At 42.7% G+C, this 20916-nt stretch overlaps 10 protein-coding genes across 10 annotated transcripts; 5 read left to right on the top strand and 5 right to left on the bottom strand.

Moving 5' to 3' along the window:
* Positions 1–119: 119 nt before the first annotated feature.
* IL334_003372 (uncharacterized protein) lies at positions 120–617 on the bottom strand (the record flags this gene model as incomplete). The annotated part of the gene is made up of 3 exons (XM_062935105.1): positions 120–143; positions 268–417; positions 519–617. The coding sequence occupies 3 exons, from the start codon at positions 615–617 to the stop codon at positions 120–122; spliced, it is 273 nt and encodes a 90-aa protein (XP_062791156.1).
* Positions 618–1029: 412 nt separating this feature from the next.
* On the top strand, positions 1030–1502 carry IL334_003371 (uncharacterized protein; the record flags this gene model as incomplete). Its single annotated transcript, XM_062935104.1, has 3 exons — positions 1030–1155; positions 1228–1380; positions 1476–1502. The coding sequence occupies 3 exons, from the start codon at positions 1030–1032 to the stop codon at positions 1500–1502; spliced, it is 306 nt and encodes a 101-aa protein (XP_062791155.1).
* Positions 1503–2094: 592 nt separating this feature from the next.
* On the bottom strand, positions 2095–3169 carry IL334_003370 (uncharacterized protein; the record flags this gene model as incomplete). The annotated part of the gene is made up of 4 exons (XM_062935103.1): positions 2095–2508; positions 2597–2675; positions 2747–2849; positions 3073–3169. The coding sequence occupies 4 exons, from the start codon at positions 3167–3169 to the stop codon at positions 2095–2097; spliced, it is 693 nt and encodes a 230-aa protein (XP_062791154.1).
* Positions 3170–4092: 923 nt separating this feature from the next.
* IL334_003369 (uncharacterized protein) lies at positions 4093–5670 on the top strand (the record flags this gene model as incomplete). The annotated part of the gene is made up of 7 exons (XM_062935102.1): positions 4093–4167; positions 4246–4294; positions 4391–4698; positions 4810–4941; positions 5007–5078; positions 5143–5400; positions 5527–5670. The coding sequence occupies 7 exons, from the start codon at positions 4093–4095 to the stop codon at positions 5668–5670; spliced, it is 1038 nt and encodes a 345-aa protein (XP_062791153.1).
* Positions 5671–5971: 301 nt separating this feature from the next.
* IL334_003368 (uncharacterized protein) lies at positions 5972–6600 on the bottom strand (the record flags this gene model as incomplete). Its single annotated transcript, XM_062935101.1, has 3 exons — positions 5972–6192; positions 6331–6392; positions 6542–6600. 3 exons carry the CDS (start codon positions 6598–6600, stop codon positions 5972–5974), a joined length of 342 nt encoding a protein of 113 aa, XP_062791152.1.
* A 319-nt stretch (positions 6601–6919) lies between these two features.
* IL334_003367 (uncharacterized protein) lies at positions 6920–8834 on the top strand (the record flags this gene model as incomplete). The annotated part of the gene is made up of 5 exons (XM_062935100.1): positions 6920–7348; positions 7416–7533; positions 7656–8215; positions 8299–8574; positions 8673–8834. 5 exons carry the CDS (start codon positions 6920–6922, stop codon positions 8832–8834), a joined length of 1545 nt encoding a protein of 514 aa, XP_062791151.1.
* A 187-nt stretch (positions 8835–9021) lies between these two features.
* On the bottom strand, positions 9022–11021 carry IL334_003366 (uncharacterized protein; the record flags this gene model as incomplete). The annotated part of the gene is made up of 7 exons (XM_062935099.1): positions 9022–9500; positions 9568–9986; positions 10038–10230; positions 10315–10440; positions 10503–10584; positions 10649–10762; positions 10827–11021. 7 exons carry the CDS (start codon positions 11019–11021, stop codon positions 9022–9024), a joined length of 1608 nt encoding a protein of 535 aa, XP_062791150.1.
* A 418-nt stretch (positions 11022–11439) lies between these two features.
* IL334_003365 (uncharacterized protein) lies at positions 11440–17968 on the top strand (the record flags this gene model as incomplete). Its single annotated transcript, XM_062935098.1, has 22 exons — positions 11440–11521; positions 11576–11608; positions 11667–11704; positions 11758–11856; positions 11911–12017; positions 12073–12110; positions 12169–12591; positions 12644–14279; positions 14336–14601; positions 14654–14874; positions 14924–15100; positions 15160–15467; positions 15527–15797; positions 15864–16848; positions 16967–17107; positions 17162–17209; positions 17264–17358; positions 17417–17502; positions 17565–17584; positions 17644–17712; positions 17773–17790; positions 17850–17968. The coding sequence occupies 22 exons, from the start codon at positions 11440–11442 to the stop codon at positions 17966–17968; spliced, it is 5280 nt and encodes a 1759-aa protein (XP_062791149.1).
* A 326-nt stretch (positions 17969–18294) lies between these two features.
* Positions 18295–19167, bottom strand: IL334_003364 (uncharacterized protein; the record flags this gene model as incomplete). The annotated part of the gene is made up of 3 exons (XM_062935097.1): positions 18295–18444; positions 18668–18957; positions 19047–19167. 3 exons carry the CDS (start codon positions 19165–19167, stop codon positions 18295–18297), a joined length of 561 nt encoding a protein of 186 aa, XP_062791148.1.
* Positions 19168–19431: 264 nt separating this feature from the next.
* Positions 19432–20836, top strand: IL334_003363 (methionine aminopeptidase, type I; the record flags this gene model as incomplete). The annotated part of the gene is made up of 7 exons (XM_062935096.1): positions 19432–19749; positions 19829–19961; positions 20044–20059; positions 20118–20324; positions 20414–20511; positions 20582–20700; positions 20759–20836. The coding sequence occupies 7 exons, from the start codon at positions 19432–19434 to the stop codon at positions 20834–20836; spliced, it is 969 nt and encodes a 322-aa protein (XP_062791147.1).
* Between the last annotated feature and the right edge of the window lie 80 nt (positions 20837–20916).

The raw sequence follows: 20916 nt of genomic DNA, 5'->3' as shown, positions 1-20916 counted from the left end.
ATCATCATTCGAGCTCTCTTCAAAATGCATATAGAGGAATGACTATCGATGTATCTATCTACCAAATACCTGCGAATCTCCCTGATATCTCTTGCTCGTCCAAAAGATTGGTTGGAGGATTAAGCTTTTTGCATCTTTTTGAACTATTCACCGGGTATCTCGTCAGCTCCAAAATACAAAATGATCCCCGAAATCGAAAGGCTTAATACTGGATGATTCCTTCTGGAAAGAGACAGAGAGAGGGGGAGGGAGAGGCTTGGGGCGTACCATAGCTTTCCAATGCTCGGCAACACCATTAGCACCGCGTCTGACCATATCAGGATCTGATTTAAGTTCGTTCCAAAGGTTCTTTTTGATTATGCCGTTTATACCTTCTCGGAACTTATACTCTTCTTCTGCCGTCCAAGATGTTTTACTCTGTTTCAATAGTACAGTCAGCTACATTCAAAATGAAGCAGATTGATAATACGTGAGTCGAACCTGAGGAAACATGGGGGTGAGGATGTTAATCGACTCACTTTGCTCGGAGAAGAAGGAGGTGTCTTGGTCTTCTTCTGTTTTGGGGTAGTTTTGACATCTTCTTCCGTATCGGAATTGCATTCTCGTTTGGGAGGCATACTGGTTCGATTGACAACACGATCAACGTCAGATCTGTATGAGTGATATCAAGTGCGAAGGGTTGAACGAGATAAATTATCAATTCTATGGCTGTGATTGAAAAGGGAAACTGAAAAGAGCGAGGGTCATCAAGCACGACATGAATGATGATGATACTGTACACACATGAATCTTCTAGACACTACAACGTGGGCGGTAAAACAACTATGGAATGATGGTAGTCAAGGAAACCCCAACGACTTTTAAGGATTTCAGCGACCTCAACGATGTATCTTTATCTTGCTTTCATCTCACTATCTATCTTTTTCTTTTCCCTTCTATAAAAATTACGATAACAACAGAATTTCCATTTTACGAAATCTTCATTTCCTTTTTCGTTGAAACCTTCTGCCTTCACGTTGATAAATAACGATGCCAGCTGTTAAACGAGAATCATCCTCTACACCTTCTTCCGAGTTCATTAAATCGTCTCCACCTTCTACTCCCAGTCCCAAGAAATCTAAACCTTCTCCGAAGAAAGGGTCCGCCGATAAGCCTGTGAGTGCCAGCATCTTTCCCTTGTCTATATCTCCACTTTAAATTGACTGATGTTCTTGTATGCGTTTTAAGAGAAAAGCGTACGAAACTTGGACCGCCGAAGAAGATCGGATTTTTATTGAAATAATGGATAAAGTTTTGAAAAATCATCTTTACCCAGAAGTTAAAGCGGATGGAAGATTAACAAGGGAAAGCCCAGCTGTTAGAGCTCATCTAACTTCTATGGTGAGTCTTTATCCCTTTTCACTGTATACCTCCGAATGAGCATTAATTGACGAGTTAAAAGCAATCTCACAAGCTGACGAGATGTCTTCGAGTAGATGAACAAATTAAAAAAGAGCCCTTAAAGTTATCACTTCTCTCACTCCCTCATTTTTTGAGCACATAGGCTTCCGGCTCCCCGAAGTGAAAGATAGGCAGTCATTCGCTGAGCTTTTTATACTGATTAGATGTGATTTGCTTGATATGATATGATATGTAACATATAAATCATTTAAATGTCATCTCGTTATTCTATGTTGAAACTACGGGAATTAACAAATGAGTGATCATCATATCACTCGCCAATTCATCCAACCTATTATGATTCTCAACCAGAATAATGATCTCTGAATCTTGGATCAAGTACCTTCATTTGACTTCCTATCCCAGATAATGCCAAATCACCCAAAAACTGAACAAAGTAAACGATGCTCCAGCACCGAATATCCACGCGTCTTGTTTTCTGCGACACATCACGAAGAGGTCAGCTTGATTCACCTTTTCTTTGGCAGATGATGTTCTCATTGATTATTTCAGATCGGTTTAAACACCCCTATCCCAACTCAAGAAACCTCCTCCCTCCACATTATGAACCAGCTTTAATCAAATCCAAAGCGTAGAAATTTGTTCTAATATCTCTTCTGAACAATTTATCACTAAAAATTGAACAATCAAAACTCACGTTCTCCTTTCTACCCAACCTATAGTCTCTCTACTCAATCCCAGTGTATTTGCAGTGTCTAACAATTTCCTTCTAGTCCCTTTCAAAAGTCCTCTTTGTTCCACCAGATTCTCTAAGACTGCTCTTCCTTGAGCTATATATTGGTCTATATGATTCTCTGATTCTTGCAGGAAACTATGTTCTCTCAAAGCAAAATCTTCTCTTTGTGAAGGAGGATGATTCGGTTGCCATAGGTTTGCCTGTTGAGATGAGGATGATGAAGCGAAAGGTGATTCGAATAATGGTGAAGGTGGCGCATTTGGATGTGCTGATGATCTACGTTGTGATACTGATGATGAAGAAGGTCCTCCTCCTCCGGATGAAGAGTATGTTGCTGATGAAGACGATGATCCGAGAAGATCATTTCGTGCCTTCACATCGAGAAAGAGAGATCAGCCTTGTTACGTTGCCCGGTAGCTGTACTTTTTATATGTTTTTTGTTACGAAGATGGAACTCACCTTCTGCTGCCCTTCATTCTTCGCCCTTTCGAATCTAGCTTTCAATTCTTTGTGTTCAGCTTTCAGCTTTGCTACACGACTATCAACCAAAACACAATGAACATCAGATAGAGTACATTAGGTGTGTGATGATGATGCTCTTACACTCACGTGTTGGCTTTTTCTCTTGCAGCCGTCACCATTTCTTTCCTCGCCATTGAATCGTAGTCATCTATCAAACGAGAGAGAGCCCCCAGAGTGGTAGTAATTTGACCTGCGTCATAATATCAATGTTAGCTAATCCATGGAGAGTATATTCGAGTTTGCGATGGTTACAGGAAAACCACAATGAAGCAATATAGACAAGACGCTCCGGACAAGTTGTACAGTGATGAGCAGGATGATGAAATTGATATGTCAGAAGATACGGGAAGTCCATTGATTTGCACTGTACTCGTGCAGTATTCGTCTCACATTGATTGGACACAGCTACTCACCTTGTATGCCTGGACCACCCTCACCATTCTCCATCCTAGTCAGATCCACATTGAGACTTGCTATTTGTCTATTGCCCAGGGCATTTAATGATTGCATTTTGAGTGATGGGGCAGCTGCTCAGAGAAGAACGTTGAAAGATGAGTGTCGAAAGAACGTTTATTTAGACGTTCAAGGACTTCTCTAGATTGCGCAGCTTAAGAATGGTGTAATTGCTGTAGTGTAGTTCGATGAAGTCGAAGATGATGCTCACAAACAAAGGAGTATGTATTGGATGCAACGTATTGTTAATGGATGAACGATGTCACGAATGTATCATCAGTTTATCCAGCACGACAAACAACAATGATGTATATATATATGCATACAGCTGGCGAGCGTAATGTGGAGCCCAACGTATTCCACTTCCATGCATATATATATACCCACGTTGAAAACCGCACTCTCATGCTGTAATGGCTTTTGGGAAGGTGTTTATTTCTTTTCACGGAATTCCTCTCTTTAGCGCTCCATCATTACGTTTAATTAAAGTCTCCTCTAGCATCAGTGTTCGAGTCCCACCAAAATCTCATGATTTTGCGTTTATGGCTTATATCACTCGGTAATCAAGTTAGTTTTACAAGTTTAATTCACTCGTGGATTGCTTGGCGAATAGGCCGGTAACGGATCAATTCGACTAATCTTGGCATTGATACTACCAGAGGATAGGACAAACGTAGGAAAGCGCAGGGAGAGCCGGGTTAACACCAACTTTTTGGGTCAGTACCATGAGCGAGAGCAAAGGAATGAAAGTATTCGAAAGAACAACGCAAAACCGATAGGATGATGTGCCACATGAGTTGTCACATACTGTCGATTGAATGACGACGACGTTTTTGTTTACATCTCGGATATTTGGATGACCGGCGGGGTGGGATTCTTGTTCTTCTGTTTCGAGATGTTCATTGCTTCTTCACCATTTGTCGAGCGTACTTATTGAACTCAGAATACTCCTCTCGAAGATATATAGCATCGTTCTCAGGATGTCTCAAGATCAAGTTTCAGTAAAGGAGGAATGGGTGCTCGGGCCCGAAAACACCCCTTTCTACACTAAGACAGTTAGTTCATTCACCATTCCCTCTCGATCTGAAACAGTTTACTCAGAATTAGCTTACACACCATCTTGGGTTATGTAGTGGTCACCGAGGAATGAACAACCCAAAGCTTGTATTCTGTTCGTACATGGTATGTCTGTACTCTTCTTCAATGGCACCAGCCGTACCTTCCCGGTAGTAATATGAAATATAAATTATGTCAAAGCTCATTGAAAACCATCGACAGGATTCGCCGAACATATAGCAAGATACGACAAGTTCTTCTCGATCCTCTCATCATCACCTTACTTATTTCATATAACAGCATTCGATCAAAGAGGACATGGAAAAACTTCCCATACTCCCCTGACAGCATCTTCGGAACAAGTTCAGGCATGGAAACAAGAAGGTAAATCTGTGAAATTGGAGAAAAACGGTAAAAGACGTACGGGCGGTTGGGCAAAAGTCATGCCTGATATAGAATGGTTCGTTAAACGTGAAAGTCTAGTCGCCAAAGAATTAGGAACGAGATTGTTTTTACACGGTTTCAGTATGGTATGTTATCTCTCCCTCGTTCCTTCCGTTATGCATACCTGTCATATCTCGGTGTGAACGGGAGTAGATGTATTGAACAAGGCATGACTACTGACGAAAAGCGTATCATAGGGAGGAGCACAGGTACTGGCTTTTGTCACCAGACCTACTTCACCACCTTCCAAAGAAACGATCCAATTACTCTCAGGAGTCATTTCAGGTGGTCCATTGATTAGACAAAGTAAACCTGCTTCATTCGTTCAAGTAAGTGAGGAAACATAACATTTTACGTGTAGGATGTTTCAGCTGACTTGTATCGAAACGTATAGGTGAAAGCTGGAAGTATAGCTGCTGGGATAGGATTGGGCAATATGCTCATCCCAACACCGATGGACTATTCCGTAAGTAATTCGCAGAGTCAGCTCATAAAAGCACAGAGTTAGCTGATTAAATTCAACTATACAGCACCTCTCTCATAACGATTCAACGAATCAAGAATGTAAATCTGATCCATTCTGCGAACAACTCGGTTCACTTCGTGGAGTAGCAGACATGTTAAATGGTGGAGCTTCACTTGATTCTTCTGCTGGATGGAACTCTTGGCCAAAAGAATTACCTTTATTATTGTATCATGGCGGAGAGGATAATATCTGTTCTCCAGAAGCGGCGAAAAGGTTTGGTGAGAACGTCCAAGCGAACGATAAGAAAGTTGAGATAATTCCGGTAAGCTTCATATCCCACTTCCATTTTCGCATCATACTTATTCTTTCCCTTCATCTGTCATCGAGGTGTAATCATTCAAATGACTTTGGCTGATTCTGAGTCTAAATAATGATCTCACGATTTTAGGGAATGTATCACGAAGTTCACAATGAACTGTCACCTACACCTGAAAATTTAGCTAAAACAATTGCGGATTGGGTACATGCTCGTTCTGGACAAAATACCCAGAATGGTGTAGATCAGACGGCTGCTGGGCAGTCTAAACTCTGATCTAATTCGGGAATCGGACCTCGAATATAAGAAGTCTGGTACCAGCTGATATCGCATTCGATCTCATCAGTCTAGTATCGTACTTTCATATATCCGATTCAATCAATTAGTTGACTATGTAATTTCATTTAATGTACAATATAATATCTATTGATTTTCCAAGTTCAATAATGCTGTGTTACGCGATCTCTTCTATTCCAACTCGCACAAGAAATGACTTTGTCTTTCCCGCCCTTCCTTCCTCCTGTTCCCCAATCCAAGTCCAAAGTTGCCAGTCAAAGTAACTCGCCCAAGAACAGGTTCACAACTCCAGTTGGACTTTCCCACCGATGCTATCCCTTACACCACCAAAAGCCTTCCCGAATTGACTCCTGATCCAAATCTTGATAGGAGCTGTAACTTCAACGTTCTCATCTCCATATACGTAATATGACCATCTCCTAGCCAAGTATGCGATATGTGAAGGTAGATAAGTATAAATCGAGAACCAGATTAATAGTGTTACTGTAGCGAGAACGGTTACTATTCATAAAAATGAGGAAAATTAGCCCTTTCAGCGAGAACAGAGACGATCACAAGAAGGACGAAGTGGGGTAAGAAGAAGGAGGGATAGAATAGATTATATACATCAAGTGACAATTGAAGGGTGAATGTACTCACCTATCAACGCTACTTCCCAAGGCTGCATCATACTGGTTGCGAATGTCGATTCCAGCCATATTCTATGATAAACACTAAGTTAGTTATGACTTCTTCCCCCAGACATCATCTGGATGATGATACGAGTATAAATCCATCGCGCATGCTAAAAGGCGTCGGTCCATGAAGTGGAACACATTGGTAATGACAAAGGCGGATTGAGACAACTCACCGTTGATTCCAGATCACACGACGTATACCAGGTGGTGGTCTAGCTGGATAATGAGGCATCTCAAATTGGCTTTCCCCGTTCCTTGTATCGTGTTTTGGTAGATAAGAGGCGCTGGACTCGATGTAAGATGTGTACGTATAGGTTTCTGGTATGTAGTCAATCAATGAGTTTGTGTAACAAAAGAACAACAGGAAACAAAAACAAAAACAAAAACAATTCAACATTCGTCTATGTTCGACTTCCGAGAAATAACGATATTGAAATCTGTGCGCGTCGCGGTACTGGGAGACATTTCTTTCATCTTCTTCTTGCGCATTCATCACTCCCAGCAGACTGCCTTCCTCAGCTGAACAGATCACCACGAGCACGGAATCGAAGATGATGGAATCTAGTCTATTCAGATTCCTCTCCTGTACCCCCTCACCATCTTTCATATACCTACATCACCCCCATCACCCCTCCACTTCCCTCCCTCCCCTTCCTTCAGATGGTGCCATAGCCAAACTCGATGCGGTCGAGCACAACACACCCCGATTACTACTCTCTGGCATTCTCAATAAACTTGGACAAGAAGAAGAAGTCAATACATTTGACGGATTCGCAATTCGTTTACGTTCTTGGTGGAATGACAGATCACACAGAGGAAAAGGTAAAGGTAAATCCAAGACTAAAATAAATGGACATACCAGTGGATACGATGGATATGATGTAGACGAGGAGCAGGTGATCATCATGATTACGAAAGCAGAAAGATTGAGATTGGTCTTGGGTAATGGCTGGTCCATCATAACTCGTTTAGCAGAACTCGTAAGTCAAACGATCAAATCCCTAAAACACATAATGCGAAGTTCAGCTACCGATATTCTTTATACAGACGGGAGTGCCTATCACAGTGGTATTATGTTCATCATCACCTTGGGATCATGTAAGACCAATACGTGGAGATGCGTTTGAACCTGTACATATATATCTCCCACCGCCAAGTAAAGAAGGTGAGCTGTTTTGATTGGTCACTCTTCACGTCGTTTCTCTGTCATGAGATAGTATGGAGAAGAGAAGCTATTAAAAATCGAATACTAATGTTGGATCTCTCGTTACTTTGAGTTTATTTTAGAAATCCTATCTGAACTACTACCATGCTCGAGACACCCACTATGGCCTAGATTTCTAGATTTGTTATTATCAACAATATTACCAATTTGTTCACCACCAACATCGGAAATTCATTACATATCAATGTCACTTTGGCCTATCTACACAGCTAATTTACCACCTCATTCCTCGATGAACCATCTCAATCTGTCATATCCCAAATCTAGTGTCAATCCTCCAAGGGAATTAGATATCACCATCAAATTACTAACAGATCTGAAACACCAACTGTCATTATCATTAGCTGCATCAATCGAGAACCTTTTACCTAGATTAACAGGTACCCATGAATTCAAAAATGCGTTATTGCCACGCGTTCGATCGACGAGAACTCTACCTAAACCACCTTCAATGGAACTGAGTTTAGTGGAAAAGTTCTTGTTAATAGCTGGATATGCAGGTTCTTATAATCCACCTAAAAGTGATATTAGATTATTTGGTAGAGGCGCAGGTGAACATGGTAAAAGGAAAAAAGGTGGTGGAACAAGAAGAGCAGGATATGGTAGAACTAGAATTGGAAAGGTGAATACCCCCATACACCCTATACTTACGGGATATGTATCAAAGAGATTCTGTGCTAATTCAGAGAATCACAACTCCTGCAGGTTCCGCAGAGGTTATTAGGACCAAAACCATTCCCTATAGATCGGCTTTTATCTCTCTTCTCGTCCTTATACGCCGAACACGCTTCAAGACCCGAAGATCTTCAAGCTGCTTTAGGAGGTGAAAGCTCCTCAGAAGAAGATGAGTTTGATTGGTTACCTACAGTAGCTGAACAAGCTGCTAAAGTAGAAAAGAAACGGAAAAGGGAAAGTGAAAGAGAGAAACAATGGGATGAAAACGTTGATGAATTGGCAATGAGCACGAAACTTTGGGGCTTAGTGAGTCAATTGACCCTTTCGGCTGGTCCCTGTGAGAGGGCAACTTGACGGTCTGAGTCCGAAAACATGTCATTGAGCTCATGATAACCGAATCATAGATACCGCAACTCGAATCGCAAGGACTGATGAAAAGAATATCACCCTCAGACAGACTAGATAATATCATGTTGAGGTGTGAAATCGACTATGAGACTGCTAAAAGTATAGCAAAGGAACTGAAAATCACTTTGGATGAGTATTTGTATGAAGCTTCCATGTGATCGGTTTCCATCCGCATGGTCTAGTGAGAGGAAGAAGAAGAAAGCACTTCGTTAGCTGTCGAATGCTATCGATTAACGAAATCGTATGGAAGTCAACCGTATCTCTGTTGTTGTTGTAATATAGCGGAAATATCATCCTATGTATGCATGTAATGTATATTCAGATGATAAGTCGAAAAGAAAAAGACTACTTCCATTCCAAATAACCTTGTTTATCTTTTTTACATTTTCTCTCTATAACATTTCTAACTCTTGATTCAATTTCTTTTCGTCTTGAACCATGAACTTCACCTTCAGAAAATTGATCGATTAATTCTTTTTCAGTTAAAGCGAAAGCACCTGATCCTGGTGCGTATCCATCTACTGAAGCTTTAATTTTATCCTCCGATGGTAATCCATATTTACGGAATTGACCCCAAGTTGAATCTCTGCCAGAATCAAGTTTTGATGCTGATGCAGGATTGAATCGCAACTCAGGTTGATCAGATGAGGGTGTAGTTGAAAAGAAGTTTTTGGTTATTTCATTTGAAGATAGTTTAGAATCGGAAAGGGAAGATGGGATCCATTCAGGATTTGGTTTTCTATCTATAAGAACAGACGATACTCCTTTGATGAAATCCTCTGTAGCTCTTTTAGGTCCAGCGAAGGCAGTTGCCATTGATATATCTAAACAAAGCGATGAATCAGCTCAGCCCAGCCCAATGATGTTGGGTTCTTTGGTATAGCGACTTACCATTCAATAAAGTTCTATCTAATCTTCTTGATTCTTTCGCTTTTCTATATCCTGCTAAAGCTACCGCCGTACTTGTAGGACTTCTTTGGGTGATAAGATCTTGTTGGGTTTTGGCCCATGTTTTGACTTCTTCACTTAATTTATCATCTTTTTGAGCCTTTGTCAGAGCGGCATCTATCTCAGAGATAGATTTGAGACCGAATGTCTTGTCTAAAAAGTCCCGGATCTCCCCTTTGATAGGTGATGGACCGTCAGGAGAGGTCTTTGAGGATGGTTCGGAATTGGACGAGGGGGTGGCAGTATATGAAGAAATCAGAGTTGAGATTTGAGAATGGCTAGGTGATTCAAGTTGTGTGATTTCATTGATTATCGTAGGTAATAGATTAGGTGTAACATAGTGTGTCGCGATGCCCAAGTCACTAACACGCATCGTCAATATCAGGAATAAAAGAGATTTGGTGCAGACTTACTAAACGGCTCTACCATATAATTCTTGACCTGTAACAGCTAACCAAGCTCCAATAGACCCATCTAATTGAGCCAAGTAGTAATTGGCTCCGACATCGGGTGCGTATCCAATTTTGGTTTCTGGCATGGCGAAGACTGTTTTAGGAGTTGCGATCCGGATCGTTGCAGGAAGTGAGAGTCCGGCACCACCGCCCACTAGAAAAGGAATCAGTAAGGGCTTTCTCTGGCAACTATCGATTCGTCATATAACGCATTTAGTATGGAAAGATCTCAACTCACTTGTCACACCGTCGATTACAGCTACATAAGGTTTACCCAATCGACCCAATGTCCAATTGAGTTCAAACTCGGATTTAAAGAATGGTAATGCTGTATCTTTTCCTTCTTTCAAATCCAGTACGAGTTCTGTTGATGTGAATGGCACATATAAGCTCATGATGAAGTAATCGTTTCAGGCGGTGACATACGTTTGACATCCCCTCCTGCACAGAAAGCTCGCTGGTCACCTGTTCCAATGATAACTTTACATGATTCCAATTCTCGCCAATTCTTGAATCAAACGAAATTCGTCAGCAAGTGATATTTCCCTCGGGATAAACCAAGAAACACCTACTCTGATTTTCTTGGACAAAAGATCAATCATCTCCTGATTCAGCGAATTCAATTTAGCTGATCTGTTGAGCTTGTACATTCGAGCACTTTGATGCGATTCAAATAAAACCAAATCCTATTTATTTGAATCAGCTTCAAATTCTGTTCAAGCTAACATGGGAGCTGGAGGATTTACGTACCTCATGAGGAGAAGTCATTTTGGCAGATGTGCTACCTTGAGTCGCTTTATTACTAGCTTGGGAAGAAGATGAAGAAGAAGAACTGCTCAAGTGTCGAGAGATATTCGATAATCTGTTGGCGGCTGTTACGGTGATTTTAGAGGAAGGACCTGATGAGGAACCCATTCGGAGGGAAAGTCGAGTGAGAGATGACATCTGCTCTCTCTCGAGGTAGTCAGAGTGAGTTTGATATGAGAGAGAGAGAGAGAGAGGTATGGGATGCGCTGGTTACTTGAAGAGGATAAAGACCTGATATCAAGTGCTTTTCATGTGATCTAAACTGCTTTTGATTTTCGGCAAAGCAACAACCTATAATGGCTTGAGACGGAGATAAGAGGTCTCATCTCCGTTACACTCTGTTTTCTGACCCCCATATTACCCCACATCCACAGACACCATCGCCACCCAACGCAGTTATAGACTGACGCGTACGGTTGCAGCATGGTTGAACGATAGCTAGATCTCTTTGTTGTCGATGGTCTGAACATTCAACTCTGCTCCCAGTGCGATCGCCTCAAATCGAACCATCGACGACACCACAGCTGACATTAGAGGTATAGAGATCCTGCCAACCATGCCTCCACTCAGTAAAGAACAGCTTTGGTCATCGGGTCAAGATGAGACTGTAGAAGTCAATCAGAGAGCTTTGATAGATAGTGAGCCTGGGACTCTGACGGAAGACAGTGCATTGAGCTCATGACTTTGTTTAGAGATTCTGGCTAGATACTCTGGAGAACATACTAGTGCGCTTCATCTTTAGTATTTCCATTTAGGTTCCGGTAAGCTGATATGGCGATCCAGTCTTTCGAGAATTACTACAGAATGCCGACGATGCAGGAGTAAGCTGTCCGTAGCCCTGCCGACATACTTATGATAGCTGACGAATACGTAGGCGGAACACGTCCAAGTCAAGTTCTATTCCCAAGCAGGGTTAGATGCTCTTGAGAAGGGAGAAGGTCCATCCAGACTACCCGATGTCAAGAAGGATATGGTGAGTTTGATATTCACATACACTCTTGTGTCTGCTAAGCCACAGTTCCTACAGATGTATAGATATGTCGTCACAAACGATGGAATTCCTTTCAGACAACAGGACTGGCAAAGATTGAAGAAAATAGCTGAAGGGAATCCAGATGAAGAGAAGATCGGAGCGTGAGCAGAACTTTACCTGACGTATGGTGTATAATTGAGCTCACGTCCCTCTCAGTTTCGGGGTCGGTTTCTATTCTCTTTGGAGTGTTTGTGGTAAGTGATCTGCTTCTGCACGGTGGTAGAGCTATAGTTAATGCCGAGGCTACTCTAGATGATCCTTTCGTGGAATCTGGAAATAAGTGGATGGGGTTTTACTGGAAGGATGGAAAAGACCAGCTTCTCGCTCGATCAGGCGACCTACCCCCTTCTGCCTCTTCTTCAAATTCTGACCCCAGTCTTACCGGAAATTCGTGGACCTCTTTTACTATGGGGCTGAGAGAACCCTCACTGCTTGAAGGACCATTAGATCTAGCTCAGTTCTTCATTACTAGTATCACTTTCATGCGGGCGGTCCGAAAGATTGATATGCTTGTTGACGGAATCAAGGTATTAGAAGTAGAAAAAAGCGTGAACGGGAAGAACAAGGTGTATAAGAAAGGATTGAAGACGACTAGCGCAAATGGAATGATGACTGTCATGGGAGTCGACGCTACTGGTATGGTGATAAACGCCAAAGTCATGCAATGGCTGTCATGTGAGCTACCTTTCATCGTCGATAACGCATTGAAGCTGACAATGTATCCTAGCTACTGGATTTACACCACCGCCAATACCTCAGGCAATGTCTGAGCTGGTACGACCTGCGAAAGGGTTTGCCTCTATGCTCGCTTCCTCCTTTTTCGGTCGAAATTCACCTGCACCAACTCCTGTTGCACCCCCACCTCCGCCATCACCTCCTGAAAATCTTTTGGAAGTGACCAGTATCAAACGAGAGATTCAAATTTATCAAGCAGATATCAAGGTGTCTGTATCACCTGCTTTTGGCCGAGAACTGGAAAGAGCAACGAAGAAACCGCCACCGACCCGGATGCCAGCAAGTGTAGTCTTTTCCCGTGGAGAAGCAGACGAAGAAGCCAAAACGGAGGACGGGAAACCGGCTGCCCAAGATATTGGCGGGGTATTTGGGGGATTATGTCCACCCTTGGATGCAGAAAAGTCTGCAAAGGTGTTTATCGGTCAAGCTACTTCTCAAACTACTGGTATAGGTGGTCATTTAGCTGCGAGATTCATCCCGACTGTGGAGCGAGAATCGATTGATTTGGTTGATCGACATGTGTCACATTGGAATCGAGAACTGTTATGGGTTGGTGGATACCTTGCCCGTCTGATATACGAGGTCGAGATGCAAGATCTCCATCAAACATGGCTAAAGACCACTGTGGCGGACCTGGGAGCAAGAGAGAAACTTCTCAAACGAGGTCTCCATGCTTTGAGATTCTTCACATTCAAGCCTACTACCCCTTCAAGTGTCGTTGGACAAGAAATGGAGTCTTCGTTTTATGGGTGTGCAAACGACAATCGAACCATGCCGATTGTTTCAAGAGCGGGTATTTTACCTATTAACGAAGTTCGAATGCCAAGTGCAGACTTGCAGAAGTTTCTACCCGACTTACCTGTGATCACGCCATCTGCGATCGAAGAAGCCTCAAGATCTATTGCTCGACTACGGGAGAGATCGTTACTTCGAGATGTGACGTTCGATGATGTTGTCAAACAATTGAACGATCGACCTTTAACTGAAAAGGAAATGGTGGATTTCCTATCTTGGTGGCAAGGTATCGCTGGTATGGACGGCTTCAACGTATCTATCAGAGCAAAACTCATCGACGCTGCTATTCTGATACAAGAAAATGGAAAGGTGATACCTCTGTCGACAGTACAGACATTCGTGAAACCTCACAACGCTACTATACCTACCGATATGCCTTTACCTCCTCATACTTTACCGTATACGATCACAAAAGATCTCAAGGCCAACTCAATCTACACCATTTTCGGCTGGACAGAACTATCACTTCTGCAGTATATCACCTTCCTTGTTAATTCACCAATGTCAAATGATTCTCAAGCTTCCGCACAAACCGATATCCGTGTCTCGGCAGATTTCTCTGAGAAGGTATTAGGAATGTTAGGAAGATCTTGGGCCAATCTAGCCGCGAATCAACAAACAGCCATTGTTTTGGAACTCAAAGATGTACAGTGTATCCCTACGAAAGAAGGTTTCAAGAAACCCGGAGAAGCATATTTCGAAAAGAATCTTTTATTTGATGATCTTCCTACCATTGCTTTCCCTAAAAATACAGCTATAAAAGGTGGAATGGAGAAAATGCTTCTTGCCATTGGCGTTAGAAAGACTGTGGATCTACAATTGGTTTTTTCACGGTAAGGTGTCAAGTGTTGTATCGACTTTTGTGTACCAAGCTAACTGATCAATATAGTCTGGTAGGAGGCGGATCATGGACATGTCAGGATTTGATGAAATACCTCGTTTCCGTAAAAGACAGCTTATCAGATGAGGAGTTGAAGAGACTTCGTCAAACCGCAGCTTTTCCTCTTGCTGTCGATGCTCCTGCTGAAGGGGCCAAGACCTCTACAGTCAGGCAGAAACCTCATCAGCTGTATGAACCTGTTGAAGCGATGCGTGTACTGGGCCTACCCTTACTAGATTGGGGTGAAGGGAAGTGGAGATCTAATTCCGAAGAAGGTGAGCTAGCTTGGCACCAACCGCTACTGAAATAGCTAACATCGACAACCAGCCAAAATGCTGTTCGGTCTTGGCTTAAGACGATTCCCACCAGTAGACGTGTTGATTGGAATAGCTGCCGGACGACCACCAGCAAACGAAAAGGCTCTACAGTATCTGTTGGCAAATGTCCACATTCATTATCCTATGTTTAAAGCGGGTGCTTTTTCTGAAGTAGCCTTCATACCAGCTTTGACATCAACGGGAGAATCTATATTGGCCAAACCTGGTCGAGTACGTTGAAAACCTTTCGCCTACGAACAGCAACTAATGATGGTTTTAGGTATATACAAATCCTCAATGTGCGATTTTGGGATTTGAACACGCTCAACCCATTGTTACTGCTCCAGAAAATGCAGCGAAGCTTAGTATACAAAGCGATCCACCAATGGGTCTATTGGTTGAAGCTCTAAAGTCGAACGTGACTAGGGATATACCTGAAGCTCGTAAGATATTTGAGGTGAGCAATATAAGTCTCGTGAACTTGCTTGGAGTTTCACTGCTAATGACATAACTTAGTACATGTCTTCTCGACTCGGCCACTCTTTGACATCTACCGCCGAGTCACTCCGAGCATTTGCCTTTATCCCTGTGGCCACTCCCAATGGAGACGTAAATTTTTATCAACCTACTCAAGTGTACTTTGATTCCAAGGAGGGGGGTGACGATCTTTACAAATCTGCGTTTACCTTCGTAGATTTCGGAGAGAGGGCGAATATCTTTCTGAGATTTTGTGGGGTAAGATCGGAACCCAGTGTGAAGGACATTGCACGACTTCTGATGAATGAACCTGGCAAAATGCTCAAACAAGCCGGTTCTGCTGAGAGGTTGGTCATATTTTCTGTGCTTTGCGTTTAGAGGACTTGCATTGACAGTGTAATCCTAGGTACCTGGAGCAGATACGTCTTCTAGCTGCAAACTGGACGATCTTCGATAATCCTACTAGATCAGCCATGAAGACAGCGCCATTTCTACTTGCGTCTCAGCGTGTTCCTTCACGTAAACCTGCCAAAAAGTTGCTTGGCTCTTGGACAGGTGGAACGGAAGAGACCGATTACGAGCGAGAATGGGTGTTATGCAAAGCCTCGGACGTATCGGTCGTGGACAGCGTAACAATGTTGCAGTACTTTGGGCAGTACATCCTTGCTGCTCCTGAAGTGAGTCATGTTTCATATAGGGCGAGACTATGTACAGCTGACATAATCCTTTGATTGATTCCGCAGGAACACATACTCGAAGACTTCTATGCGTCCCTTGGCGCTAAACGACTCTCCTCTTTCGTAAATCGAAATTACCTATCCGACCATCCATCTGCTAAACCTTCTGATCATGCTCAAGCACTGCGTCGACACGTTCTGGAACGGCTCACTATCTTCTTAGCTGAGGCCAGAAGGAAACAGTCCGACTATACCCCCGAGATACTTTCAAAAGAAGGTAATTTCACCGTTCAAGAAGTTCAAGATCTGAAAGTCAAATATACATACAAGAACGGCAGGAACGAACATCATCATTACGAAACTCTGTATGCTACTGCATCTCGCGGTAGAGGTAAAGCGATCATTTTGACTATTTCTACCTCTGCTCAAATGGATGATTATGATATCGCTTCTGCTTTATGTGACTTATTACTCAAATCATCTAAAGCTGATGATGCCTTGTTGTTATATTCAATCCTGTCAACACCATTAATGGCATTGAAGAAAAGAGGATTCAACGTTGATCGTATCCTTAACCAACAGAAAGAAGAACGCCTTCGTATACAAGCTGAAAGAAAACGAGATCAAGAAAAATCCACAGCAGAATCCGCTCTCATCCCTACTACCCCAAGTTCACTGAATAGAGGGGGAGATACAGATGATACTTCAAGTATAGCATCTACCAATACTACAAATACGGCTGTCGAATCTGAAAAGGATGGAAGAAGACATTCCAGTTCGCAGGGTATGGGAGGATTTTTAGATAAATTTAAGAAGAAAGGAAGCGTATCAAAATCGAACCCTTCAATCCCATCTGGTCTAGGTGGCGCTGGTGCGTTGGGTGAAAGCATCTTGAACCAACTGAAAGCTGCAGGCGGATCTTCTGGTAGTGCATGGGAGAATATGGGTAGACCCGGTGGACCAGGACCAGGATCAGGTAATCAACAAAATTCGATTGGTGGTCAAGCACCTAATTGGACCACGAAAAGACCAACAAACCTGGATAGTATACGTGAGCATCCCATTCTTTCCTCAGGGTATATGCTGGGCTTGCAACAAATCAAGCACTGCCGTCATCATTCTATCTTTCGCATATATATTGACGATGCTGAATACTAATCTGATTACAGGGAATACTGTTCAGAAAGCTTTAGATGCTTCTAGACCTGAAAAAGGGACTCAGATCAATGATTCAAGGCAAGCTGTCAGAGATGTATCGGAGAGTCAGGACAACTACTGTGATACCACTGCCCAAGCAGACATCGTTTTAGGTAGGTATCTCATCGTCAGATTCCGAAAGGCCACGCGGCTGACGTGTCTGATAGTACAAGGTGCTGCTTCGAGAGGTGGATTGAATATCTGGATTCCAAGAGGTGTGTTCTGGATTTTCTCAGTGTAGAATGATCTCATGTTAATGAGTTCATCAGACGTACCTGATCAAGCGGCATTCCTGGGAGAGAAGATCGATACCTGTCATCGATTCTCCACCCAAATACTCTTGCCTATTTGTAGGCTTTTCAACGTGAGTGCATAGATCTTATCGATGGTTTGTTATCGAATAAATTAATGGAATATAACAGCTCGCTCCATCCGTTATGAACGTCTTTTGGGATCATGCAGGTCCACTTATAGCTTTCAATAGAGGCGGAACAATATTTTGTAACGCGTGAGTGGGAGAGCAGCGTATGCCACGAAAGTCGCATTGCTGATTCTCTCCATGTGTGATAGGCGGTATTACCAAGCTTGGCGTGAGTCGAGCTCGGACATGACTGAGGGGCTGAATGCTAATATTTTGTCGCGGGTGTAGACGATGACCAAATTAGGAACGGGCATACTAACGAAGCGTTCATCTCATGGTATTTCAGTATCGCACACGGTGAGCCATCACTCCTCATGTATCTTGAAACCGGTGCTGATCATACTTCTTTCGGTATAGAACTGGCTCATAATTTAGGTAAGCTGAGCTACTCGTCTCTCGCCAGAAGAAAGTCTCAGCTGACTTGGGTGACACAGAATCTGCTCATAATTCAGCCCACGAATTCTACTTCTCCAGTATTGCAGAAGAATACTTGATAAAATTTGTGGAATTATTAGCTAGACCGAATTTGGCTCAACAACACTTGTTAGATTAGTCAAATATTTCTGCACGACCGATACTAGAAGTAAGAGCGAGATATAGATCATGAGACCGGATACGATCCTGGTTGTATGGATAAGTGACATTCACAATATCATGTTGTATATATAGTAACTTTCAACACTTGTATCTCAATATGCAGGGTATCTTTCAAAATGCGGGGTATCGCCAAATCCAATGTCTTCATGATTCTTCGTTGATTCCGAGACTACTTGTCACCATAAGGAACTTTTCTTTCTTCAATCTCAGCTTCGTCCCCATCCAAGAGTCCCTTACGTTCAAGACAAATCATAGTTTCCTTTCGTTATTTGTCGGTCTTTCTTAGGCCGCACCGTCTAGTTTATTATTTGTATTATCGCCAAAGAGCTCCACTCCTTCTATCAAAGGCGAGTTTGGCGGGCGAGCAGGACGGCCTGAGGCATCTTTGGGCCAAAGACCATCCTGTATCCAAGAAGCTTTGAGAATTTTTATCTGTAAACGAAGCATGGGTCAATAATGAGTGAGATTCCGTTTGAGCAGAATTGATAGGAGAATCTTGTGTGTGCTATCCGTTTATGACCTTGGTGAGGTGTTGAAAGAATAGGGCACGATCCTTATCTTTATGAAGTTTATCCTCTTTTTATCTGTATCACGTACATTGCCGTACCGAAAAATGCTTGAGACCGATTCCCATGAAAGCTAGAAATGCACTCACTACCAAACCCAATCTTAAACCCCTCGCCAACCTCTTTCCAGCATGCAAACTCTTCGCGACCATCCCCACTCCTCTCTCCCAATTTACTTGCAGCTCCTCACTCCCTTCTTCAGCTAGGAGCTCTTCTAATCTTCTGACTGCTGGCGAGGCGAAAGGTCTCTCCGGAGAGGGGATAGGATCAGGAGGTTGTATGGGGATTTTAATGGTATCTCGAGCTTGTCCAGTGGGGTTGGGAGGTAGAGGTAATCCAGCCAAGAATAGTCTTCTACGATACTCAAAGAATTCAAGACCTAGATTTCGTCGTTGTTCGTCAAGTTGTTAGCTGATGTTTTTGGAATAAGGACATGCTCATTCCAGTTAGGAAATCAGAAATACGAACCTGTAGATGGTATCTCGATCGTCCCACCTTCTGCAGCTGATACAGAAGCCCCCGTGTCGATCTGGGAAGACAGTGAGGTTGAATTAGATGGACCAGCTCCGGAAGAAGGTGGACAAGACATCCTGATTGCTTCAAGGAATAGCTGATGAGAAACGCAAGACGAGAACAGTAATGATATATTTCGTTGCTCGTAAAGAAATGTTTTTCAGTCAGATCGAAATGGGACATTTTGCCGTGGAGACCCCACAATTTGGTTCCTGCGAAAGATCAATTAATTATCAATTTGATCCAATTAATGTTGTATGATGAGTTATCTATCAACCTGCGATTTCAACAGCTTGTCACAGGCGTGGTGTTTTGGACACCTGGTATCAAAGAAAACAAGATGCTCAAGTCCTCAGTGCCGCTGCTGAATCAATTTAAATATATCGTCGGTCCATCAAAATACGGTATATATCCTCTACTGCCTCCTTCATCAGCGTCAACTTCTTATCCACCTCCTCGGTATGTGCCAGAAACAATCGCAAGACCTGACTACGTGCCGAAGAATTTCTTCACTTCCGGTTGGGGTGAACATGATTCAGTAGAAATACCAGAAGCGCAAGCTCAACGCATAGAAATGGGAGGAGAAGGTGAAAGGAGGGTAAGGGAAGTAGCTAAAATGGCCAGAGAGGTATTGAATGACATAGGTCGTCTAGTACGGGTTAGTGATATTGAGCGTGAAACCTTCAGATCAACTATGGTCTTACGATTGAGTGACTTGAGCTGACACGGACACTTAGCCAGGTGTGACTACTAATGAACTCGATAAAGCTTTACACGAAATGATAATTTCAAAAGGAGCTTATCCTAGTCCATTAGGATATTCAAGCTTTCCACGAAGTTGCACCACATCAGTAAACAACGTGATTGCTCGTGAGTATCGTACGAGATGCGCTTTTCCAACGCCCTCATAGACGATGGAAATCTGACTGATCGATCGTCATGATACCTGTAGATGGAATACCAGATGAGTGAGTTGTGATTGTGTGTTGATCACAAGCAAAGGCTCAAGTGATCTATCGTGTATAGACGTCCATTAAATCCTGAGGATATAATCAATATCGATCTCACCTTATACTTCAACGGGTACCATGGAGATACATCGGCTACTTTCATCTTATCAGAAGTAGATAAACCCGGAAGAGATTTAGTTGAAGCGACGAAAGAAGCATTGGAAATTGGTATCAAAGCTTGTGGACCAGGAAAAAGATATAAAGATATTGGAGGAGAGATAGAGTGAGCCCAAATGTTTCATCCAAGAACAGCCGCATACCCTTATTTCTCCATCAGTGAAGAACTTAGTTGTTTAACTTGTATCATTATAGAGACTTTGCAAGACGTCATGGATTTTCAGTCAATGGTCAATTCTCAGGGCATGGTATAGGTAAAATATTTCATCATCCTCCTTGGATATTTCATTTGCGTAAGTACATCTTCAGATTGACCCGACGAAGTTTTAGAACAGCTGAATGCTGATACTGTATCTTATACAGGTAACAACGACGTAGGGAAGATGAGACCTGGGGATTGTTTTACAATAGAACCGTGTCTTGTTCAAGGATCAAACTCTAGAGGAGAATTATGGGATGATGGTTGGACCATGGCCACTGAAGTAAGTACTTTAAGCGCACTCAGAATGAAGCATGACTAACGATGATTCTTGCGAAAAGAGCGGAGCTAGATCGGCTCAATTCGAACATCAAGTTTTGATAACGGAAGATGGGGTTGACGTCTTGACTCGTATATGATCGTACACTACATCGATATGCATAGAAGTGATTTGCTGATGTCTCAAGACACTTCATGATCGACCATTGTGTCACAAGGA

This window comes from Kwoniella shivajii, chromosome 4, assembly GCF_035658355.1.
Source record: "Kwoniella shivajii chromosome 4, complete sequence".
Classification (NCBI taxonomy): Eukaryota; Fungi; Basidiomycota; class Tremellomycetes; order Tremellales; family Cryptococcaceae; genus Kwoniella; species Kwoniella shivajii.
The sequence above is the reverse complement of the archived record's forward strand: the minus strand, read 5'-3'. Positions and strand labels throughout refer to the sequence as shown.